Genomic DNA, 23,173 nt, shown 5'->3' with positions numbered 1-23,173 from the left:
ACTGCGGTCACTGCAGCCTGAGCGGCCCGAGGGCTGGACCTGCTCCCTGGCTTCACCCCACTCCCCAGTCCCCCCAAGACAGTCGAAGGGATACTGTACCTTGTGAGGGACTGCCACATACTCAGGGGTTTGTAACAGGGCTACCAGGTGTCAGAGGAAGAAGAGAAAGAGCTGGGCTTCGGGTCCCTGCTTGACTAGTGTCGCTACGCCCCTGAGAGGCCGCGGGGAGGAGGTGGGGGTTACGTTACCTTCCTGGACACAGCAAGGGCAGAAGGAGAGAGGTCTACGCCGTGGAGTCCCGCCACTGGGCTCAACTTCAAAAAGGGCCAAACAAGGAGGAGGAGGAGGAGACGACACGGACAGAGAGGAGGAGGAGGCATTCGGAAGTGGGGAGGGACAGGGAGAAGGTGAAGTGGACAAAAAGCATAAAAGTGAGAAAGGAACAACAGGAGGAAAAGAAAAAAAAAATACAAGAAATGGAAAAGCAGAAGCAAGGGAAACACAATCTACGAATGAGTTCAGTCCTTCCTTCATCCAGCACAGAAACTGGTCAGGAGCAGCCCTGGGCCCAGGCGGGCGGGCACTCTGTCTTCCTCAGGTCCTTGCTTGGCAGGGTGGGAAGCTAAAAATGACTACGGGCGCCTCTGGGGCTTGGTGATCCTCCTTGAAAACACCCAATGTGCCAGCAGGCCTGCCTGAGTGAGAGTTCTCAAGACCACCACGTGGGTAAATCTAAGCGCTGGGGCTCTCCTGGTGTTGAACCCACAGAGGCAGCGCCCTCTGATGGGCCCCCAGGGCCGACACCCGCTCTGCTCTGACCCTGAGCAAGGACTTGTTGGCCCAATGAGTTCCCCAGAGGCAGCCCCATATGGATGAATCACCACCCCGCCTCTGGCCGTGGAGAGCTGAGCACCCCTCTCCTGCCCCTTCCTCTCCTCCAAGGGCCGACACCACAGCGGGCACACTGCTACACTGTGGACAAGTCCAAAGCTCACAGAAACAAAGCCGGGGAGTCGTGGACGGGGCGACCGAGAGCAGAGGGCGTGCAGGGGACACGGCTGGACTCGGGGCCTGGGCTCTCAAGGGAGCGGGCCTGCTCAGCAAGGGACCATCACAGAACCACAGGCACATGCAGGAGCCACGGCCCCCGGGGTGGGGAGCAGGGGCTGGGCCGTTAGAGAGAACCCTGTTTAGGTGAACACGAGGGCCAAGCAGACGTGAGCTGAGAGGCCCGTCACCGGGCGACAGGAGCGAGTGCAGGTGCCCTGTGTTCTCTTTCTTTAACGTCCTTTTGCGTGTTCTCTGTAGGCTTTTGAGCCTGGTATCAGGCGAAACTTCGGCACTAAAGCAGACAGAGGCTCTGGGTGTATGGTGGGTGTGGACAGAGGCCATGTGTGTGTGTGGTGGGTGTGCAAAGGCTGTGTGTGTGTGGCGGGTGTGGGCAGAGGCTGTGTGTGTGTGGTGGGTGTGTGCAGAGGCTGTGTGTGTGTGGTGGGTGGGCGCAGAGGCCGTGTGTGTGTGTGTGGTGGGTGCAGAGGCCGTGTGTGTGTGTGTGGGTGTGCAGAGGCCGTGTGTGTGTGTGGTGGGTGTGCAGAGGCTGTGTGTGTGTGTGTGTGTGTGTGTGTGTGGTGGGTGTGTGCAGAGGCTGTGTGTGTGTGGTGGGTGTGTGCAGAGGCTGTGTGTGTGTGGTGGGTGGGCGCAGAGGCTGTGTGTGTGTGGTGGGTGTGGGCAGAGGCTGTGTGTGTGTTTGGTGGGCGCAGAGGCTGTGTGTGTGTGTGTGGTGGGTGTGTGCAGAGGCTGTGTGTGTGTGGTGTGTGTGTGCAGAGGCTGTGTGTGTGTGGTGGGTGTGCGCAGAGGCTGTGTGTGTGTGTGGTGGGCGCAGAGGCTGTGTGTGTGTGGTGGGTGTGTGCAGAGGCTGTGTGTGTGTGGTGGGTGGGCGCAGAGGCCGTGTGTGTGTGTGTGGTGGGTGGGCGCAGAGGCCGTGTGTGTGTGTGTGGTGGGTGGGCGCAGAGGCCGTGTGTGTGTGTGTGTGGTGGGTGGGCGCAGAGGCAGTGTGTGTGTGTGTGGTGGGTGGGCGCAGAGGCCGTGTGTGTGTGTGTGGTGGGCGCAGAGGCCATGTGTGTGTGTGTGGTGGGTGTGCAGAGGCTGTGTGTGTGTGGTGGGTGTGCAGAGGCCATGTGTGTGGTGGGTATGTGCAGAGGCTGTGTGTGTGTGGTGGGCGGGTGCAGAGCCTGTGTGTGTGGTGGGTGTGTCAGAGGCTGTGTGTGTGTGGTGGGTGTGTTCACAGGCTCCGTGTGTGTGCAGAGGCCATGTGTGTGTGTGGAGGGTATGTGCAGAGGCCATTGGTGTGTGGTGGGTGTGTCAGAGGCTGTGTGTGTGTGGTGGGTGTGTGCAGAGGCTGTATGTGTGGTGCATGTGCAGCGATCACAGTGATTCAGTGTTCTGGACAGATGTGGCCATGACCAGCTGGTCACTGAGGCAAGCAAGAAGCTCCTTTCTTACAAACACCCTCAGCTTATACTCGTCTACATCCAGCCTTCTCTGCCTCAAGATGGGTGCTCAGACACCTGCACACACCCTCAAACAATAGGGTCCCCACCTCTGCTGCCCCCTGGGACAGATGTTACACACGAACAGGCTGTGGAAACAGTGGAACAGCATCTGTGCTCGTCAGCAAGGTCAGGGACTCAACATGGTCACACGCATCCAAACAAGGAAGCCTGTGCCTGCAGGTGCAGTGAGGATGTGCTTCCCCTTCCAGACATCACGGAACATAGCTTTAGACTCTTTTATGAAGAGCACGTCCCAGACGCCCTTCCATACAGTGGACAGCATGAGACCACAGAACAGGACTCAGGACAGAAATCTGGAGGGGCTCCCTGGTGGCAACGGGCAGTGTAGACACAAAACGGCCAGAGCCCCGAAGGGTGGGTTGTGACGCTCTTCCTGAACCTTCCTGAGGGCTCTGGTGTTTGCACAGTATATACTTTATAATCAGAAAACCAACCAATAAATACTGTTTTAAGGAGAAGAAAAACCAACCAAACAAGGTGAGCTTCCACCCCAGGCCTGAACCTGACATAAGTGTGCAAGGGAGGCACAGAGGCGCAGTTTGAAGCTAATCTCTCCTTGTCTGGAGATGTGAGAGACACAGATGTGGTTCACCCGCGGGAGGCGCAGAATGGTCGTCACTCTCACAGCAAACAGAAGTCACTTCTGTTAGTCATGCTCCTGTTTGTGCATCACTCGCAGACCCCAGTCACCACCCCCAGTGCCCACAGCCCATGGCCCTAAGGGCGTGACGGTCACCAGCACCCACCCTCCCCAACATCGGGGCAGGCCACACGAGTCAAGAGTTTGAAAAGCTGCAACTTATCATCGTGCAGCGAGGCACATCCCAAGGATTCCAGAGAGCTGTATGCACTGGGCATGACAGTGTGTCAGAGACCAAAACACGGGCACACGGGCAGCCTTGTCAAGCCCCAGCACTGGCCCCAGCGGCTGCCCAGACAGTATCGGCAGCTCTGCCGTCCAAGGAGGGCCCCGAGGCGCAGGGTCAACCGTGCACACCCCGGCCAGGATCTGCCTCACTCCCCCACCCAGTGCAGAGGGCCTTCCTTTGGGAAGCAAACCCAACAAACGGAGGCAGCCTGAGGAGGGGGCGGGCGCCAGACCTGGAAGGGTCACTGCGCCGCCCTTCCTCGCCGAATGGAGAGGGCCAGAGGGTGAGTGGTGGGGCTGGGGACACAAAGCGGCCTGAAGCCAGTCTCATTTCCCCGCTCAGGGTCGCTCTGACATCACCGTGCCTCTTGTGTGGCCTGGGGCCGGCAGGACCCCATGGGCTGTGGAGAGCGGGCAGTCACAGCCAGTCTGGTGGCAATTCCTCCTCTCCGCTTGTTCTTTCTCTGCTTCCATCTCTCCTGTTTCTTCATACAGGCTTTGTCCGAAGCACCGCATCCTCCCTCCCGCCTTGTCGCCTCACTGCAGGGACCCTCAGGGTAACTAGAACACTGTGGCTGGTTTGCAACCCGCATGGCGGCGTGCTGCATCTGACGGGATAGAAGGTTCTCCCTGACAGCCCTGGCCTACAAGCATAGAGCTGGGGAGATGCCTTATTGGGAAATTCAGTATGAGACAAACCTCTAGACTGGGGGGAAACGAAGAGGGAAAAGCACATGAAAACTGAGCTCTAACAAACACACACACAGGCTGGGACACGCCTGTGCGCATACATGTGCACACATGCAGGCTGGGACATACACACACACATGTGCACACACATAGGCTGGGACACACACATGTGTGTGCACACACAGACTGAGACACACATGTGTACGCGCACACACACAGACTGGGACACACACACGCACACACAGGAATGCTGGGGAATCTCAAGGACTGACATTTTCTAAAAGCAAAACCGAGCCAGGCTCATGCTCAGACAGAACAGATCAGCCAACAATCTCCCAGCATCAACTCAGGGGAGCGGACAGCACAGGAAGGCTCAGAGCGGGGTGGGCACACATCCCCATCACAACCCATGGCAAAAAATGAAAACCCCCTCCCCAGTCCCTTATGCCATTTCTAAACCACTCATGCTCTTTCCATTTCCCCTGGAGATGTACAAATCAAGAGGTGAAGTCTGGAAACCAGAAATGGGGTGTGAATATTTCTAATTCAAAGTTCTCCGGAAGAGATACAGTCTTCACCTGAAGACGTCCAGGTCTCGTCCCTGGTCTAGAGCAACAACGGCGGTGGCTGGGCAGCAGGACCCTGTCTCTGTTCTTTAATGGGTCCTCTGCAATCCCAAGGTGCAGCTCTGTGAAGAGGAGTCTTGATACTCTCTGGCTCAAAAGAAGACTTTCAACAGGTCTGGAGCCTTTAAGTCAGCTGAGAGTCACTCTAAGACCCCAGGGGGGCATGACAGTGAGACAGGCAGGGGCTGGGCAGGGACTTCAGCCTGGACTTCTCCCTCTCACCTCACAGGAAGCACAATCGGTACTGGGTTCCCGTGGCCCTCTGGGGATGCAACCTGGTGGGCTATAGTCCATGCGGCCACAAAGAGTTGGATACAACTGAGCCCATGCAGCAGACAAGTAATCAGGCTCTACATCTCAGGCTCCAGATTTCAAGAGGGTAAAATTCCACCAAATAATGAGACTGCCAAGTGCTCCGTGGAGGAGACATCAGCAGGAACTGAAACGGGAGCTGCTTCTGACAACTACCTTCTCCCCCCAGACTTGTGGGTGGCGGTAGCTGCCATGTGAGGGCGGAGACCCTAGAGCCACAGCGGGCTGATGGGTGAGGATGCGAATCGGGCAGCAGGGGTTTTTAATTCAGATACACTGAGCTCCTCTTTCTACATATTTCACTCTCCCCCAGAACTTGTTGGAATTCTAAATCCAGAAGGCTGGAAGCTGGAATCCAGGGACACAGAAATGGAAACAGCCAGCATCTTATCACTCAAGCATCAGCAGTAAAGGGAACAGAACTGGCCACACGAGGTCATCAGTGTGGCTGACGATCTCAAGCTGGGAGGGGAGGCTGAATGCAGTTTCAAAGAAATAGGTTTGACAGTCCTTCCCAGGAGACTTTGAATTAAACAAAACAATTGAGATTCATTTGGAATTGACACAGACGTTCCCAGAGGTGTCAGGAGGAGGCAGAAAGTGAGCCCAGGACATTAGTCAGGGTGGGATCTGTTAGTTGGGGTGTAAGCATGAGCCCTTTTACAGCACCAATGGCCATGAGGTGGCAGCACCTGGACACTGGAAGCTCAAGCCCTGGAGGGCCGTGGAGAGGGTGGACCCGGGGACCTGGGATCAGAAAGCAGAGGGGAGGCCAGGACACCCACCCCAAGGAGGCCGGAAGCCTCCTTACTGGTGTAGCCTCTCTAAGACCAGGGCTCTATCTTGAGTTGCAATTACAATCTTGCTTGGTTTTTAAATGAATGGGCCAAAAAGAGACTCTCTTAGAAGAATGGAAGTATGGTAAAAAAAAAAATGAGAGAGAAAGATCTTGCCCGCTCTTGACCACTTTCAGGCACAGAGCCTGCCTGGGAGACAAAGAGGTCTGACCACCTGAACAGGATGCAGGACTCCAAGAAAGCGCTGGGCCTGGGAGCCCCGGGAGTAGCTGCTGGCTCAGCTCCTGACATGAGGGCAGCCGTCCAGGAGAGTCACCACCCAGGTCTAAAGGCAATACTCCTGCCTGGGTGCTTCTTTGGTCCAGCACGAATGGTGGGCCTTGTACAGCAAGACACCCACAGACTGGACTCCTCTGAGACAGTGGTTCTACTGTAGAAGTGGTCTGGGACGCTTGCTAAAGCAGGGGACCAGGCCTCACCTCCAGGATCCCTGACTCAGAAGGTCAGGGGTGAGGGTGGGAGGAGGGGGTGAGACTCTGCAGTTCTAACAGGCCCGGGTCTGGAGGCTGCAGGGACCACACACACAAGACTGGTCTCGACTTCTGAGTTTGGTGAAAAGAGGACACAGTAGTTCCAGGACAGAGTAGGGGGAACATTCACAGACGCCTCCCCCGGGCACCCAGACCTTTCAGGTCAGCATAAACATGTGCTGATGGAGGCTATGGGCATCCTGGGGGAAGTGTGAGGGAGGGAGCTCGGGAAGATTGTGGTGGAGCATGTGCGTGCTTGCCTGAGTGTGTATGTGCACGCACACCAGTTGCTACCATCAAACGACCAAACAGTGTCAGTGGGGCTGGGATGCAGATTGGATCAGAGGCTGATGCTGCGGCTGGTGAACCTCTAAATTTACCAGTTCAGGCCCAGCAACAAGGGCTGTCTCAGGTCTCCCCCGCCACGCACGTATGGCGAGGCCGAGTCAGCACACTGCTCTGTTTGAGCTGGAAAAGGGCCTGTGCTTTACCATCCGGTTATGGTTATCAGGCTGACTTCTTGCTCTTTGTGAGCGGGGGCGGGGGAGGAGGGGGGAGTCAGCAGGGTTAGTTCTGTAACAGGTCTGCATACATACCACCCAGATGCAAGTCGATGAGGTCAGTGTAATAAGACTCTCCCCAATAGTCTACAACAAGGAATCGGGGAAGTGTTATTGGATCAGGTAACCCTCTGGCCCCCCAGTCCCTGGCAGTCAAGGGTGTGAAGCATAAGAAACACCCAGGGAGGCAGCAGAAAGCATGCGTTTCCCCCAGGCACCCCCACACACATGCTTCAGCCACAGGCCTCCCAGTGCCAGGGGTGGTCCCGAAAACCAAGGCGGCGGGGGGGGGGAATGGAAGGGGGCAGCATGTAGCCAACCAGCAGCTGGGACAGGGCCTTGGCTCTGCTGGAGATCCTGCTGGGATTCAACCTCATCTAATTCAGACTTAGAAAATGTGAGGGGCAGGTCAAAGGCTATGGACTTCCCTAGTTTCGCAGTATCACAAACCCCAGACTGAGGCTGAAGGCCAGACGTGAACACCTGAAGAGGCCGTGTTAGCTCTCAGCTCGCCTGTCCACACTGACCCCAAGTGGAGCAGAACCACATCTGCTAAACGAGTCTGAGTGAAGGAGGCTCTGTGGCCCTCAAGGTCACCAGACCCCCAGAGAGCAGAAAACAGTGGCGTCTCTCTCCACAGCTGCCCCGCCAGCACTCCTGTTCGTCACAGCGCGGCAAGAGTTACCCCAGGACCATGACAAATTCGAGCGCAGTCAGCTGCAGCTTACCACCCTTCCTCCTCACGTCAGCCTTCTCTGGAGGGCAGCTCGGCCACCAGTGACACCTCAGAGAACCCATGGACTGAGACCGAATGGCTGGTTCAGGAAAGGAGCTGACCAGTGCTGCTCAGCCCACAAGGGCCTCCTCAAGGGCTCGGCCACCGGCAAGCACACCAGCGAGAGCAAAAGGACACGAAGCCCAAGAGAAGATGATGTCGCCAAGTGGGAACACAACTCAGGAAGTGAGGTGCTTGAAATGAAGAAAGCAAAGTTCCGGGTTCCTGTGTCCAGCTACTCCATCCTGTTTCCAAAATGCATTATGGGAATTTCCCAACAGAGGTACCACTGCCTGTATATGAACCGGAGATGCACATTTGGACAGAAGTGCTGGAAAGTCTTGCTTAGTGGACTCTGGATCAGAACTCTGGTTTTCACCCTGCTCTCTGGAATGCCCGGGCTCTGCAGATGGTGTTCTGGGCTCTCCCAATACCTGACTCACAACCACTTCTAATTCAGCAATAAATTTCAATAGGACACACCACATTCGAATCTGTGATCCACCAGCTTGTGACCCATGGAAGCCCATCACCACGTTGACCTGTGCTGTCAGGTCAACTTGCTTCCGTGCGGCCCCAGGACCACCAGGCTTCCTCTGCCTTGTGTGTGTGAGTGTCCGTCCAGCCTGTCAGGACACTTCATTAACTTAAGTCCTAGCCTGTGAGCAGTCTCACTCAGGGAACCCACCTCTCAAAGCATCCTACCAGCTGACCCTCTAGGCATAGGCTGACCCTCCAGGCGCAGGCTGACCCTCCAGGCACAGGGTGATCCTCCAGGTGCAGGCTGACCCTCCAGGCACAGGGTGATCCTCCAGGTGCAGGCTGACCCTCCAGGCGCAGGCTGACCCTCCAGGCACAGGGTGATCCTCCAGGCGCAGGCTGACCCTCCTGGCACAAAGTGAACCTCCAGGTGCAGATTGACCCTCCAGGCGCAGGGTGACCCTCCAGGCGCAGGCTGACCCTCCAAGCGCAGGGTAACCCTCCTGCTGCAGAGCGAACCTCCAGGTGCAGGCTGACCGTCCAGGCACAGGCCGGCCCTCCGGGTGACATGACACACAGTACAGCTGGCTCTGGGTTCACTGCATGTTTGGGAGCATATATCTGAGGTCCGTTCTTCCCCAGGAATCTAAACTGCAGTTGGATCTGTAGCGATTCTGCTGCGACAGCAGCTCCAACTTTAAGCTTCAGATGCCTAGACCATTCTCACTGTGCACACGCTGAATTCCCATGGCTGTACATGACCTGCTTCCATTTACAATCACCACCTCTGCACACCACGGTGCCCACCCTGCAACCAGGGCTGGACTGGACACTGAGGTTCTTAGCCTTGCAGTTCTCTACCACAACCTGCATTTTCCAATCTGTGTTCATTAACATTTAAGAGTAACTTTTTTTTTTCACTTTAAACTTGAAACCATAATTTATCTTGTAAAAAGAGATTCTGCTGCTGATAAAACAGCTTGAAAACCACTGACACAGATGAAATTCTGGTTGTATATGTTTGCAAAGGGGTAATTATCTAAACAACTAGAAAGAGGAATTTCAGCAAAATCCCAGGCCAGTCTCCAGTGGGCCCTTTCCCCTGGCCCCTCGGCAGGCAGCAGCCTGATAAGGAAATGCCGAGGGGCCGTCAAGGACACACCATGGGCAGCCAGCAGGGCGATTAGTGCTGTGGGGAACATACGCCAGGATGAAGTCCCTGTGAGGGACCACCGTCCGCCATGGCAGGTGGGATCCGAGGGCCCAGGGCCCTCCTGGCACCTTCAGCCAGCAGAGACAGCAGCAAGGGCACGGCTGCGGGTCCCCATTCACACCAGGTACAGGACAGCTCCCTCCAGGCGGTCAAGGCTTGACTGAGGAGGCTGGGCTCAGGGCATGCAGCGTGGGGGCACTGCCCATTCACCTGAGCCCCCACTCCTGGACACAGGGTCTAGTTTTCACTCTGGTGGCACAGAGTCCAGGATCAGGCAAGACCAAGACATCACAGCTCATCTTTCAGCCTCATCCCCTCTTCACCTGAAGGTCACCCTGTGTCGACCGCTGGCTGAATTCCGTGCAGGAAGGCCCTGGACAGGAGACTTCCTTCGTGCCTGCCTGGCTCCACACCGAGCGCCGGGCCTCCAGAACCCCACAGATGCGTCCTGACACCAGGCACTCACTCGGAGGCCAGCTGTCGGTCAGTCTTCCAGCAAGATCAGAGGCAGAGATGACTGTACTGGTGGCCACCTTTTCCTGCTTCTTCTTTGGTTTATCCTCAGCCCACCTGCCCGGAGATTCACTCCACCCCACCCTGGAGTACAACCACAACAGCACCTGTCTTCACTGCAGGCTGCATGAGCCCGTTCTGACCCTGGTTGCAGTGCTCTCCACAAAAGGGTGGAGGCTCCAGACTCGGGGACGCTGGGGAATGCAGGGAAGAGTCCCTCGAGTGGGGGTGGGGCTGCAGTGGGGCTGGTCCAGGGGTTCAAGGTCCTGAACCAAGATGTCATCCTGGGCGCTGGGTGCCTCCTTGCTTTCTCTGCAGGCTCTGGGGAGAGTGGTTTGACTGCACGGCCCCCATGGTCTGCCCCAGCACACGGCCCTCACAGCCTCTTCCCAGGCTCTACTCTGCTGTGCCCCAAGTGCCCGCCCCCAGGACCGAGCCTGGTCCACCCCGGGGTGTCTGTGATGCCACCCACAGCAGGGCCTGTGGGAGGGGTGGGGAGCTGCACGTGCAGTTCTGTGATGGCCCCTTGTGCACAGCCTGCCCTGCTTCCAGCCACTGTCTTCTTGGGGAGACGATGGGGAGGGGAGGGAGGGGGAAGCCCAGGGCATCACCAGCAGACATGGAGGACAAGGGCAGGGGGAGCCCTGAGACTGGGGGTGGGGGCCAGGCTCGGGGAGCCCCAGATGCATAGGCCTTTCTCCTCCTTTGCTTCACAGGAAGCCCCAGATCCCATGACCAGAGAATCCCAGGGGACCAGAGAATCCTGCTGGACACCCACTGACTCCGTGCGTGGGACGGCAGCTAGCCTCCCGTGGGGGGTGGGGTGGGGCTTTCCCGAGGACCCTGTCCTCTAGGCCCAGCGGTACCTGCTTCCCCACGCAGCGCCTTCTCCACGGCGACCCCCCTCTCCTCCAGCTGCCGCTGCTTCTCCTCCACCTGCTCCAGCTGCCGCTGGATGATCTGCGGGCGACACAGAGTGAGTGTAAGGGGCGAGGGGAGGACACTGTGAGGGGGAGGGGTGAGCATACACTGAGGGGAGAGGGGGGGACACTGTGAGGGGGAGGGAGAGGGGAGGATGCACACTCTGAGGGGGGCGGGGAGGACACTGTGTGAGGGGGAGGGGAGGACACTGTGAGGGGGAGGGAGAGGGGAGAATGCAGTGTGTGAGGGGGAGGGGTGGGCACACACTGTGAGGGGGGAGGGGAGGACACTGTGAGGGGGAGGGGAGGACACTGAATGTGGGAGGGAGGGGAGGACACAGTGTGAGGAGGAGGGGTGGACACACAGTGTGAATGTGAGGAGGAGGGGTGGACACACAGTGTAAGAGGGAGGGGTGGACACTGTGAGAGGGGAGGGGTGGGGAGGACACACAGAATGAGGGAGGCGGGGAGGGGAGAGGAGGGGGGAGGGGGGTGAACCCTCAGGTAGCCAGGACGCTGGGATCTGGGTGGCTGTCCAGGGCACACAGAGAGGCTGAGAATGCTCCAGCAGGGCTTCCTGACAGTCTGGAAACCCTGCTTCCACAAGAGTAAAAAACACCCAGCACAGACTTGCAGCTGCCAAGGGGGCGGGGAGTAAACAGGGAAGGACTGGGAATTTGGAGTAAGAGGTGCAAAGTATTATATACAGGATGGATATAACAAGAGCCCACTGTATAGCACAGGGAACTGTAGCCAATCTTCTGGGATAAACCCTCATGGAAAAGATTAAAAAAAAAAAAAGAATGTCTATGTGTGTATAACTGAGTCACTTGCAGTACAGCAAAAATTGGCCTAACACTGTAAACCAACTGTACTTCAATTAGGGCTTCCCAGGCGGCACCAAACCTGCTTGCCAATGCAAGAGACATAATGAGACACAGGTCTGATCCCTGGGTTGGGAAGATCCCCTGAAGGAGGGTATGGCAATCCACTCCAGTACTCTTGCCTGGAGAATCCCATGGACAGAAGAATCTGGCGGGTTGCAGGCCATAGGGTTGAAAAGAGTCAGACAAGACTGAAGCAACTTAGCACACAAGCATACTTCAATTCAAGAAAAAAACAGCAGCACCCATGTGGTGTGGACCAGCCACACTCTGCAAGGAACAAGGTTTCTTGAGGATACTGGACCCCTAGGAGGACCTTGCACCCAGAAGCCCTAGTCTGTTGTTGTTTAGTTGCTAAATCGTGTCTGAATCTTTGTGACCCTATGGACTGTACTAGCCAGACTCCTCTGTCCATAGTATTTTCCAGGCCATTCTGGAGTGGGCTGCCATTTCCTTCTCCAGGGGATCTTCCCGACCCAGGAATCGAACTCGTGTCTTCTGCACTGGCAGGCAGACTCTTTACCAATGAGCCACCAGGGAATACTTTACATTAAAAAATTATTTTTTGTTAAAAGGGAGAAACAAACATCAGAAGGCCTGGGCCTGAGGACAGTGCCAACCTGTAAACCCAGGTGTGTCAGAGGCCAGCCGGACTGGCTGGTTTACGGTGGTTATTCCAGAGCTGGGAACCTGGGAGACCCCAGGCTGGGCATCTCCGTTTCCACCAACAGCTGCCCCCAAGCGAGGCTTCTACAGCTGCATCGAGCCAGAGGTGCAGGCCAGGGGACAGTGGCTCCGCTCCGCCTCCTCCCTCGCCCTTGTGTGGATGCGGGCAGCAGGTTGGGAAGATGGGAGGCTCTGCTGCCCTTACCTGGGCGCGGTGCAGCCGTTTCAGCTCTTCCTGCTTGGCCTGCCTCCGAGCTGCCTTCTGCACACGTCGGGTCAGCTTGGCATTCAGCTCCTCCTCAGTGTAAGTTCTCGGCTGGAGGGGACAAGAGGGTTTCCTTGGTCAGCAGCTGGCTGGGCCGGTGTGCAGAGACGCCCAGCCCTCATCCCTGCAGGAGCCCCACAGGAGGCGTGCCCCATGGGGGAGGGATGGAGGCCGGCTGCACACTGACTGCTGGGCAGTTAGGACGTGGGGCAGTCTTTATTGCGGAGACCACCGTCCTACGGTTTCCCACATAACGACATCTGCTTTCTTAAGACTGGGGGTAAACGTGGTCACATGTTCTCCCCAAGTCTCTGGCTTGTGGGGGGAACGCAAAGAAGGAGAAAGAAAAGCCAGGGTCCTTCTACTGTTCTGTTTGGAATCAAAAGCCCCTTTCTTCAGATGAGCACTACTTCCGAGGCTCCTGGAGGAGCCTGAAGTAAACAGGCGCTTCTATTCTGAATGAAGCCTCACTACCTGATGCAGATGGAGGAAGAGCTCAGGTGAACGGGACAGACTCGGGGGTCTACGCACCAAGAGGAAGGCGGATGTGCTCCGGTAGGGTAATAGCTGCTCCTGCAAAGGTGTGCCTTGGGGGCACAGTGAGTGCGGGTGCAGGGGGTGACCACTGGACTGGCTGGGGTCCGGGGGTGGGGGTGGGGGCTGAACAAGGGACAGTCACGGCCACGGCCCCCCACCTCTTTTCTGGACTTCTGGGAGGTCCGCTCGAGGACGTCATCGCTGGAGAGGTCCGAGTCCTCCGAGCAGCTCAGCTGGCGCCGGGTCCGCAGCTCTGGAGGCAGGGCCGAGCAGATCGTGAGCAGCGGGCCCACCCCCCGGAGACCTGGGTGGGGGGAGTGAGGTGTGGTTCCCCCCAGTTTGGGTCTGTCCCTGCACCCGGAGCCACAGGCCTGGATGCTGACACGCACCCAGGCAGGAGCCCCCACGCACCAACAGGCCGTGTCCAGCTGCAGCACCTTCCCTAGGAAGCACAGCCACCCCATGGCCCCTGCCCAGCCACTCGCTTGTTTTGGAACGTCCTAGGTTTAGCGGCCTCCTCCCTAGGAAACCCCAGGGGAGGCAGGGCGGTACAGGCAGGAGGTCTTCAGAGGGAACCGTGGGGACAGGAGAGCCTGCACCCCAAGCTGTGCCCAGGGTGGGGGCGGGGCTGCACTGCCGAACCTGCTCTTGAGACGGGAGATGCCCTGGGCTTGCCGGCATCCACTGTGGTCCCGCTGGAAGGGGTGCTGGGGCAAGACCGGCCGTCGCTCTTCTTCTTCTTGTCCTTCCGGTACCCGGAGAAGACGGACTTCCACAGAGACCTGGGCTTGGCGGCCACTTCCTCCAGAGTGCCAGGGCTAGGCCTCTCCAGGGGCCGGCCCTCGCCCTTGGGCTTCTTCTCTTTCTTGCTTCTCCGAGGAGAGAAGAGGGATGACCTCTTCTTGCTTTTCCCGCTGGAGCCCTCTGACGAGGTGACCGAGCCATCCGGGCCCCCTGAGTCCGAGGGAGGGGACAGCACCTCCTCACTTGTGGCTTCTTGCCTCGGGGCAGGCTCCTCGGGGCCCTTGGGGGGCACAGCAGCGGCTCTGCAGGGTGCGGGGGTCCTGGGGGTCCCAGGGGCTACAGCCGCTATGTCCATCTCCTTCATCCTGCTCAGCTGCCGGGCCATGGCGTCCCTCAGTGCTTGGCTCCGCACCGACTTCTCCCGAGCCCGCATGCGCTCGGCCGCCAGCTCCTTGGCCTCGGCCGAGACCAGCGGCAGCCCCCGCTTCTGCAATGGGACCCCACTCTCCAGCCCCCGGCCGTTCTCTGCAGCCAAGGGTGGCTTGGGGTGGGGCCAGTGGGAGGGGGGTGTGAAGAAGGTCTCCTGCAGACTCGAGTCCTCCGTGCGGTCATCACACGTGTTGTCGTCATACGTGTCCTCCACGTCATCTGCGAAGGGGATCTCATCCACGCTCTCCACGAAAGACTTCCGTGCCTCCTCTTGGGGGGGCTGGGCGGGCTCCCGCGGGGGCCTCACGCAGGCAGCCGGGGGTGTGGGTGTCGAGGCCACAGGCTGCCCTGCCAGGTCTGGCTTCCTGTGAAGGGTAGCGGGCTCCTCATCAGGAGGCGGGGGTGGCGGGCTGGAAGGGGGCGTGAGCATGGTGGAGTCAGAGGTGTTGAAGCTCTGGCTGCCCGGTGTCCTGGTGCGGGAGGAGCTACCCTGCAGGCCCAGCCCTGAGCTGCTGGACAGGTCTCTGTGCTCCTCCCGGGGGCCCTTCGGCTCCCTGTCGGGTGGGGACACAGGGGTGGGCGGGCAGGGTTGGGCACCCTCGGCGGTGGGCAGCCCCAGTTTCCTGGGGACAGATGGGGGTTTTAGGAGCCGGAGCCCCTCGCTCTGGGGAGCCTTCTCTGCTGGATAGGCCTTCAGGGGAGGGGACTGGAAGGCAGGCTCAGACCCCGGGCTCCGGCGCACGGGCGTGAGCCCCAGGCTGCGGCGGATCTCGGCACTCTTCATCCAGAACTCAGCCACCAGGTCGCTGCGTTTCAGGGCCTCGTCCCCAGGGAGGGGGCTGCCCAGTGTGTCCTTGGTGACTCCTTGGTTCTTCACGGGGAGGGGGGCCAGAGGGGTGGAGGTTCTGGCCGGCACGGGCTGGGAGCGGATGGGGGACAGGGTGGGGGATGGCACGGTGGCCTCAGGGGACGGTTGAGGCTGGGAGCAGATGGGCAGTGGGGCGGGCGGGGACTGGCGCTGGGGGCTGGCAGGCGAGGGCGGCGTCCTGGCTTCAGGCTGTGATCGGATGGGAGGGCGAGCTTCGGGCTCCGCTGGCGGGGTCGAGGGCTCCAGCAGAGGACTCTCGGCGGGTGACCCTACCCCGGTGGCCACAGTGGCAAGAGGGGGACGGGCGCTCTGCGGGAAAGCGAGGTGACAGGAGCCACTCAGAAGGCAGGGCTGTAACAGGCGCGCTCTCCCACCAAGGGCCCGAGCTTCCTGAAGCAGCCTCTCCATCCTCGGGGCCATAGTCGAGGGTCAGGAGGACGCCCCCTCTTCTGCCCTGTCCAGCTCTGGAACCCCTCACCCAGTGCACACAGGCAGCTTTCAGGCTGGGTTCATCCCAAGTGCACCTTGTTCTTCGGGCCCTGAAATGACACCAGCCAAAGGACAGCACGACGTGCCCTAGCCTGCCAGGGTCTCTGATGTGAGGCGGGAAAGTGTCAGTTACACTGTGCCTCCAGGCACTCTTTCCGACCACGCCCGGGCTCATCTCAGGGGAAATCACCCAAGTCACCTGCTCCTCAGGACCCAAAGACCAAGTCAAGTAGCCCCTGGCCTCCAGCTCTGGCCTCCCCGCAGACATCTCCCCTAAAACGTGCTCCACAGGAAACAGTGTTACTATCTATTTAGGGAGCATCTTGCACTGTGTGGTGTGAACACCCCTGGTAACCCAGACACACATTTTTAATTCAGAAAAGCATAGTCATTTGAACATAACACTGAGAAGAAACAAATCTGTTACTCAAACCAGTGATTGCACAAATCTTGCTGTTTCAGCTTGCTGTGGTACCGGGACACAGTGGGTCAGATGGGGCTCGAGCCCCAGCCACTCCTGCTTCCAACAGCCCCGTCGGCACCAGAGGCAGTGGGTCAAACCCTTACCTGTGCCCCGGGGCTGCGGGCTGGGGAGGACAGGCCTGTGGGCTCCTCAGGGGACCGGGTGGGGCTGGAGACTCGGGAGGGACCTGAAAAAACAAGAGGCAGGATTTACAAGAGGAAGCACCCCCTCTGGATGGGCAGGGAGTCCAGGGGAAGGGGCTGCACACAGACCTCTCTCTGGGTGCCCTGCTGAGGCCGGTGGTAGCTCCTCCTCGCCGTCCGACACCCTCAGCTCCAGCTCTGCTCCCACTGCCGGCCGGTGCAGCTCCGTGTCGGCCTCGGACGGGATGTCGTCCGACCAGTGCTGATCTGGCCAAGGGAAGCAGCAGCACAGGCCTCTAGTGAAGCCGTGCTCCCCCCGCAGGTGCCGCCTTCCCCCCGCCTTGGAGGCCAGCTGCCAGGACATCCAGCAGCAGCGTGCATCCCGTCCCGGCCTGGCCCTGCCCGCTGGTCCTCTGCTCCCCAGACTGCCCATATCATCCCATTGTTCCAGCTTCCAGAGGCAGCGGCTGCCTTAGAGGCCCTGTAGGAAGTCCCGCATCTGCTCGGTTTCTCCCCATAACTGAATGAACACAGCCGCTGTCCACCGGGTGGGTGAAACGGCAGGTGTTCAGGTCAGTGCAGAACAAAGAAGGAACCACGAGCCCTAATGGCCACTCCTCCGAGCGCCTCGCTTTCACTATCACGTGCACTGTTCCGCATTCCCCGAGCTCAGAGCTCTCTGGTCCCGTACCGTCATCCAGCTCGGCGCCAGTGTCCCCTGCGTCCCCATTCTCTGCTGCCTCCCCTTCGATCTCTGCTGGTTCTGAGTCCACATCTCCTTCCAGGTCATCCTCATCGAATGGGACTGCAAGGCAGAAACATCAAAGGAAGGACAAAGAGAGATGGACAGACACATTGGCAGTGGGGACGGACAGTGGCACTGGGTTCTTGGGGCTGTCCATGGGCAGACTGCGGGGAGAAGGGAGAGGACTGGCTGGGGCGGGAGTCAGAGGGCTGGGAGCTGAGAGCAGGGCAGGAGCTGGACTGGGCCTCCTGAGCACACGGACCCGGCCAAGCAGGAGGGGAGAAGTGGCCTGAGCCGGCTGGCTTTCCTCTTCCCCCAGCAGCTGCTGGGAGAGCCTGTCTGAGAAGAATGGGGGGCAGCAGGGGGAGAACGCTGCTTATCAGGCCCAGGTTGGCAGATGCCCAGCACATGTGGCAGCCAGGCCCTGCGCCGACCCCTTGACCCTCGAGGAACAGGATGAGGGGCTGTGGCTAGCCCTGCCTCTCAGGGAGGGGACCAAGTCAGGCAGCTAGGGGTCTGTTCGCACCTGCACCACTCAGCCTGGATCAGGGCTGTGTGCAGGGCTGGGCAGGGCTGTGGCCTCACTGGGAGAACTCAGACACATCTTTCAGCACACGGGAGAGGGGAGAGGGTCATGTAAAGGTCCTTTCTGGGCTTAAGACCAGCCCCTCCGTGCCACAGGATGGGACAAAGTGTGATTTCTCCCAAGGAAGCAGCCCACACTCTCACACACTCACACTGGCCCCTACTCTGCACACGAAGCACTCAGACCAGCGGCCGGGCAAGAAACGGCCAGAGGCCGAGCAAGAGATAGCCAGCAGGAAGCTGCCCAGGATGCTGGGCTGGGAGTGCCTACACTGCCAGGACCTGCTTCTCTCCTGCCAAGGTGCCTAGAGGCTCTTCTCAGGGTCTCCTTTCAGGAGAGGGGCTGCCCTTTGACCTGCACATACCCAGGCCCAAGGGTCCAGCCCTGCAGAAACCCAAGGCCAGGCCACGGGGCCACGACCCTCAGGGACTAGCAGCCAGGCCTCTCGAAGCTGCATCGCCCACAGCCAGGATGTGCAGTGATGAGCAGTGACCTGAAGCGCCCATGGGGTCAAAGCGAAAAGAAGCCAGGGACAAGAGACAGCCGTGACGGCCACTGGAGGTAAGGCACTTCTAAGAGTTGGGCCTGCAGCTCGGGACCTGGGAGCCCTGGTGTTTTAAACACTTCCTTAAGCCGTGACTTGTTCTCACCATCTCTTCCATGCACTCAGCTTATTAGGACAAGGTGATGACATGCACCCGCTCCATAGAGTGCTAGAAAAATCCATCTGGAGTGGGTGAGGTGGGGAGGGCTGTGGGAGCTGGGAGCCCCACACAGCTCCTGAGCAGCCACAGAGCTGGTGGGGCCTGAACACTGTCCTGTGATGATGGCATTGCTGGGAAAACCCTGAGTAAGCCTCTCAGTTACTCCCACTGACTGAGACGTCCATACGCTCACAGTGTTGCTGGGCACTCACTAAACTCAAGGGGAGGGCCTCCCAAAGCAAGCAACTCCCCCACCCCACGCTATCTGTGGGACAGCAAGCCAGCCGCTGTAGGGCTCCCTTTCAGAGAGGATCTGATGGGGACAGAACCTGGGCCCACCTCACAGAAGGCACCCTCCACCCCCCAAGCCCACACGTGTGCTTGAATCCGTCTGTGAGCAGCCGGGCATCAAGAGGTTAAGTTCACACGTTTGCTGGAAGCAAGAGTGACGCGGACCCCCAGCTGGCCGGGATTCCGGGCACAGTGCACTAGAACCGCCCACCCCAGTCCTGGCCCCACGGCCCCCGGGCTTCTCCTACTCAGACAAACGCCTGCCCTAGATGTGGGATCGGGAGTCGTCTACAGTCCTCAGCGGTACCCTGAAAGGAACGACTGTCACATGTGTCAAAACACAGCGAGAAGCTTCAATGTGGCCGCAGCAGTGCTGAAAGAGAGACAGCCTGAGGGAGGAACTGAGGGTTAGTCCAGGGCAGGACGCAGCGGGGTAGAAGCAGCCACACGTGGAAGCGGGCGTCGCCGAATCGCTCGGCTCTGGTCTAGTCTGCTGCTGCTGGGACGTCCCACACCTCAGACTCGACCAAGCATCCTGGGAACAAAACTAACTGTGGGGGGGACCAGCAGCCCTCCCTGCGGCTTGGTGCCTCCTGACGCGGGAGCTGAGGACACCGGGCGGCTGGTGAGAGAGGCTGGTGGGGCGGCCTAGGGCTCCTGTCCTGCCCACCCAACAGCGGCGCCCTGGCCCTTCTGCACTGCACAGCCAAGGCCAGGACCTTCAGACGACGGAGTCCCATGACCTGTCTGGATATCAGAGCCCCTGGCTGAGAAACGCCCCCAGAACAGTTCAGTGAGGACAAGGGAGGCCTCACCGCTTCCTCGTGGTCCAAATGCTCAGAGAGCCCTGCACCTCAGCCTGCGGACCCAGCCTGTCCCCCACCTCCAGCTGAATCCCCCCACCCCATCCCCCCACCAGTACTGACTGCCTCCCACCGTGATGCTCCTGTTCAGTGGTTCCTCCAGCCTCCGCCCAGCCCTCACTTTCACAGACGTGAAACCTCAGTGCTACGCATGGTCCTTCAGGTTCAGCCTTCACCGATCTCTATTAACAGTGGTGTTTGTCTTCCCTGCCACCTGCACTCCTGCTCTCTCCCCTCGGGTCCTCCCAGGAGGGCGTGGGGTGTGTGTCTGGTCCATGCAAGGGCGGGCGGCCTGAGTGAGGCATGCACGTGCCCCCACCCTCTGCCGCGCATGCACCAGCGGCAGGACTGGAGTCCCGTGTTAAGGTACCAGCAGGGCTGCCGAGAGAGGGTTACAGTGAGTGGGCAGAGAACAAACATCACCAGTCTACCTCCGGAGACCGACTCCAGCCAGGCCTGTACTGCTGCACGGCGGACGGAGGGGAGGCCAGGCACTGAATTTAAAACAGACAACAAATACACAGTTACACGGGAGTAAGCGTTCCTGGTAAGGACAGTGAGGTCCTCCTGGAGTCTACAATGAAGGAGAGACAGACGACGCTACAGCTCAAGGCCCATGGTGCCCTATGTGCTGGGCGAGGAGAGAACGGGTTGGGTGGTGGGGGGAATGACGCAGCTCGAGTCCAAGTGGCATCCCCAGGCAGCAGGCTCTCTCTCGGCTCCCAAAGAGCTGCTGGGTGTTTACGAGGCTGTAAAAATGGTTAGACATTGGTCCCTGTGGGCGCTAAATGCAAACACGCAAACAAAAGGGCAAGAGACAGAAGGAAAGACACCGAGGTGGGCACGCCGAGGTTGGGGCATGGAGAAGGATGCTCCCAACGCTCTCTAGGTTTTCGTTCCTTTAAAGAAGCCAGAACAAGGGTCATCGTCATCCTCTTGTGAGATGCAGAGTGCCTCCCCTAAAACCCAGGGCTGGAAATGATGCTACTTCAGAGGCCTCCCTGAAGCAAATGTCTTCTTAAGACTTCATTTTAGTCCAAGATATGGTCCCCTGACCCCACTCTGTCCACACACACTCACACCCAGATACACAGCATGATGAAGAGCAAGGACATTCCTTCAAGTGGACAAAGAGGAGCCCGACCTAGTGACACCGGGCAAAGGCAGCAGATTCTCAGTTCTTCCAAGGTCAAGTTCACCTCATTGTTTCCAGTCAGAAGACAGCCCCCCTCTCACCCCACTGATGAGAGCCCGGGAAGCAGACACGCCTCACTGGCTCTTACTTGTGTGGAGCCGGGCAGCCCTGCCCTACAGGAGAGTCCTCTGCAGCCCGAGGGGAAGGGGGCGGAGGCGCCCGGGGCCCTGCACCCCGAGCAGTTACCTCCAGGAAGGGGGGACTCGGGCGCCAGTGCCGCTTGCTCCTCCTGGTTCTCACGAATATGCGTCCAGTGCACGTCGGCCTGGATCTCCAGGGGATCGGCCAGGTTCAGCAGCTGCTGCAGCCTCCTCGGGCTCCCGACTAGGGGACCAGGTTCCAGGGGAGGAGGTGAGAGAGGGAGAGAGGACGGGAAGAAGGAAGGAAGGAAGACAGGGGAATGTGAACAGTCCAGGGATGGAGGGAGCAGACACCATAGGACAGGAAACAGAGGCAAAGTTACCACATTTGCCAGGATCAGTGTGAAGCAGAAGCAGGCAAAAACTGAGAATCAGTGCATGCGCGCGCGCGCACACACACACACACCCGACTCCTACTCATTCAATGTGACTCTGTCCCTTGGAGCCTCAGTACATGCGCACGCGCACACACACTAGACTTCTACTCATTCAGTGTGACTCTGTCCCTTGGAGCCTCCGTGCATGCGCGTGCACACACACACATGCACACACACCTGACTCCTACTGGTTCAGTAAGACCCCGCCCCTTGGAGCCTACTCGTTCAGTGTGACTCCGTCCCTTGGAGCCTCACGTAACTGTCTTCCATGAAGAGTGTTACTCCCCCTCCAGCGCAGAGCCCCTTCCTCTCTGCCGCTCTTTCCACCTTAACTGCCTTTAAGGGACCCAAGCACAGGTCACGACTGGCCTCTGCAAGGCCAGCCTCCCACGCATGTGGCTCCAAGGCCACCAAGCCTGTACCCACTGCCACTTGCTGCGTGGACAGAGACGTGGACGCGCCGGGCCATCCTGCAGGAACCAGCGGCTCACACAGGCACAGCGTGACTCTGTTGGGCCTCTCAGTCATCGTCTGCCCCTTCTATGGTGGGCTCAGGCAGGGGTGGACTCAGAGGAGCCATAGCCAGGGAGGAGGTGGGCGGGGTCTGTCCTGCAGACCACCACAGCTCAGGGAGCTCACAGGAGCAAGAATTCAATCCCTCTGTACCTTTTCTGCAGTCAAAGCCCTTTCCTCTAACTCTCCTCTAGGGCCCCTCTGGTGCCCCGGACACCAGACCCAGCTCCTCAGCCAGGTGAGAACCCTGCTGCCGGCATCCAAGGAACACGCATGCACACCCACCCTGGGGGCTCTGCATTGTCAGTACTAGGACCACACCATACGCTTGGGTCAAATCAGGGGACAGCCAGCAACGTGGGGGCGGGGGACCACCGGAGGGAGGGCGGCTTTTCAGCAGCATCTGATCCGAAGGCCTCTCCACAGTCTACTGGGGCAATCTGGCTTCACCACAAGAACCACAACCTCCTAACTTTCTAGCAACAGGAAGAGTGCTTGGGGCAGAGGCCACTGACAAGGCCACCAGATGTGAGCGGGGGCGCCGGGCTGGGATGGCGTGGGCTCTCCTGGGAGCTGCTGGCTGCTAAGGGTTTTCTCAGGGGTCGAAGGTCCCTGGCGGAGCTGGACGGGCTGCGTCTCCAGACCAGGACAACAAATCCAAGAGGAGATGCAGGCCCCTCCTCCAGCTTCCAGGCGAGCAGAGGAAGACAGTGAGGCTCCCCCCGGGGGCTGCCCGTGTCCCACCAAGCAGGGGGGCCTGGGGACACACTGCCTGGGCACAGGGAGGGGTTCTGGGCACTCTGTGATGTGAGGTGAGCGGCTCACATCAGAGCAGGGGCAGAGTCTAAACAGCATGGAGGACAGGCAGCGGGCATTCAAGGCGCAGAGGGGTCAGTCGGGCGGGTCTGGGGTGGCTGTCTCTCCTACCACTGCACTCTAGGAAAGCCCCCTCCTCATGTGGGACTTGTTCCTGGGGTCAGGGCGGAGGCAGCAGGGATACTTTCACCTGCACCCAGGCCCTCACCCCCCTGCAGGAGCGGGCCCTGCAGGCATTCTCTGTCCCAGGGCCAGCACTCTCCTGCCGGAGCACCGGGGGGGCAGACAGGAGGAGGACAGAGAGAAGCATCACCCCCGGTTCCTCCAACTAAAGCCCAGCCCTACTTCCACATCCAAGAAGTCAGGTCTCAGGAGGGAAGAGAGGACGCACCCTGACCCTCAGCTGTGTCTGGGCTACAAGCCACCGAGGGACCTCTCAGGGAGGCTGTGCCCTTGCAGTCCCCGCGGACTGACCCCGGGCCATTGGCTCTGCAGGCAGGCCGGCAGCGGAAGGAGCCCCAGACGCTGCCTCCCCTGACTCCTCACATGAGGGGGTGTTCAGGCCCCAAGGGATGCCCTAGAGCCCCGCCTGGCCTCT

At 59.3% G+C, this 23,173-nt stretch overlaps 1 protein-coding gene across 4 annotated transcripts in view; it reads right to left on the bottom strand.

The window, feature by feature from the left end:
• Positions 1 to 23,173, bottom strand: part of MICAL3 (microtubule associated monooxygenase, calponin and LIM domain containing 3) — a 141,716-nt gene that overhangs the window by 4,467 nt on the left and 114,076 nt on the right. For 3 of the 4 annotated variants that reach the window (XM_061124604.1, XM_061124605.1, XM_061124606.1), the window contains 9 exons: positions 20,916 to 21,053; positions 17,037 to 17,150; positions 16,475 to 16,612; positions 16,307 to 16,389; positions 13,852 to 15,559; positions 13,368 to 13,462; positions 12,613 to 12,723; positions 10,804 to 10,897; positions 6,993 to 7,043 (listed from right to left, as the gene is read on the bottom strand). In XM_061124604.1, the coding sequence (XP_060980587.1) occupies positions 6,993 to 7,043; positions 10,804 to 10,897; positions 12,613 to 12,723; positions 13,368 to 13,462; positions 13,852 to 15,559; positions 16,307 to 16,389; positions 16,475 to 16,612; positions 17,037 to 17,150; positions 20,916 to 21,053 (2,532 nt within the window). The remainder of the gene's footprint in view (positions 1 to 6,992; positions 7,044 to 10,803; positions 10,898 to 12,612; positions 12,724 to 13,367; positions 13,463 to 13,851; positions 15,560 to 16,306; positions 16,390 to 16,474; positions 16,613 to 17,036; positions 17,151 to 20,915; positions 21,054 to 23,173) is intronic. The other variant, XM_061124607.1, reaches the window with a different exon arrangement.

This window comes from Dama dama, chromosome 22, assembly GCF_033118175.1.
Source record: "Dama dama isolate Ldn47 chromosome 22, ASM3311817v1, whole genome shotgun sequence".
Classification (NCBI taxonomy): Eukaryota; Metazoa; Chordata; class Mammalia; order Artiodactyla; family Cervidae; genus Dama; species Dama dama.
This window is presented reverse-complemented; position numbering and strand designations above follow the sequence as displayed.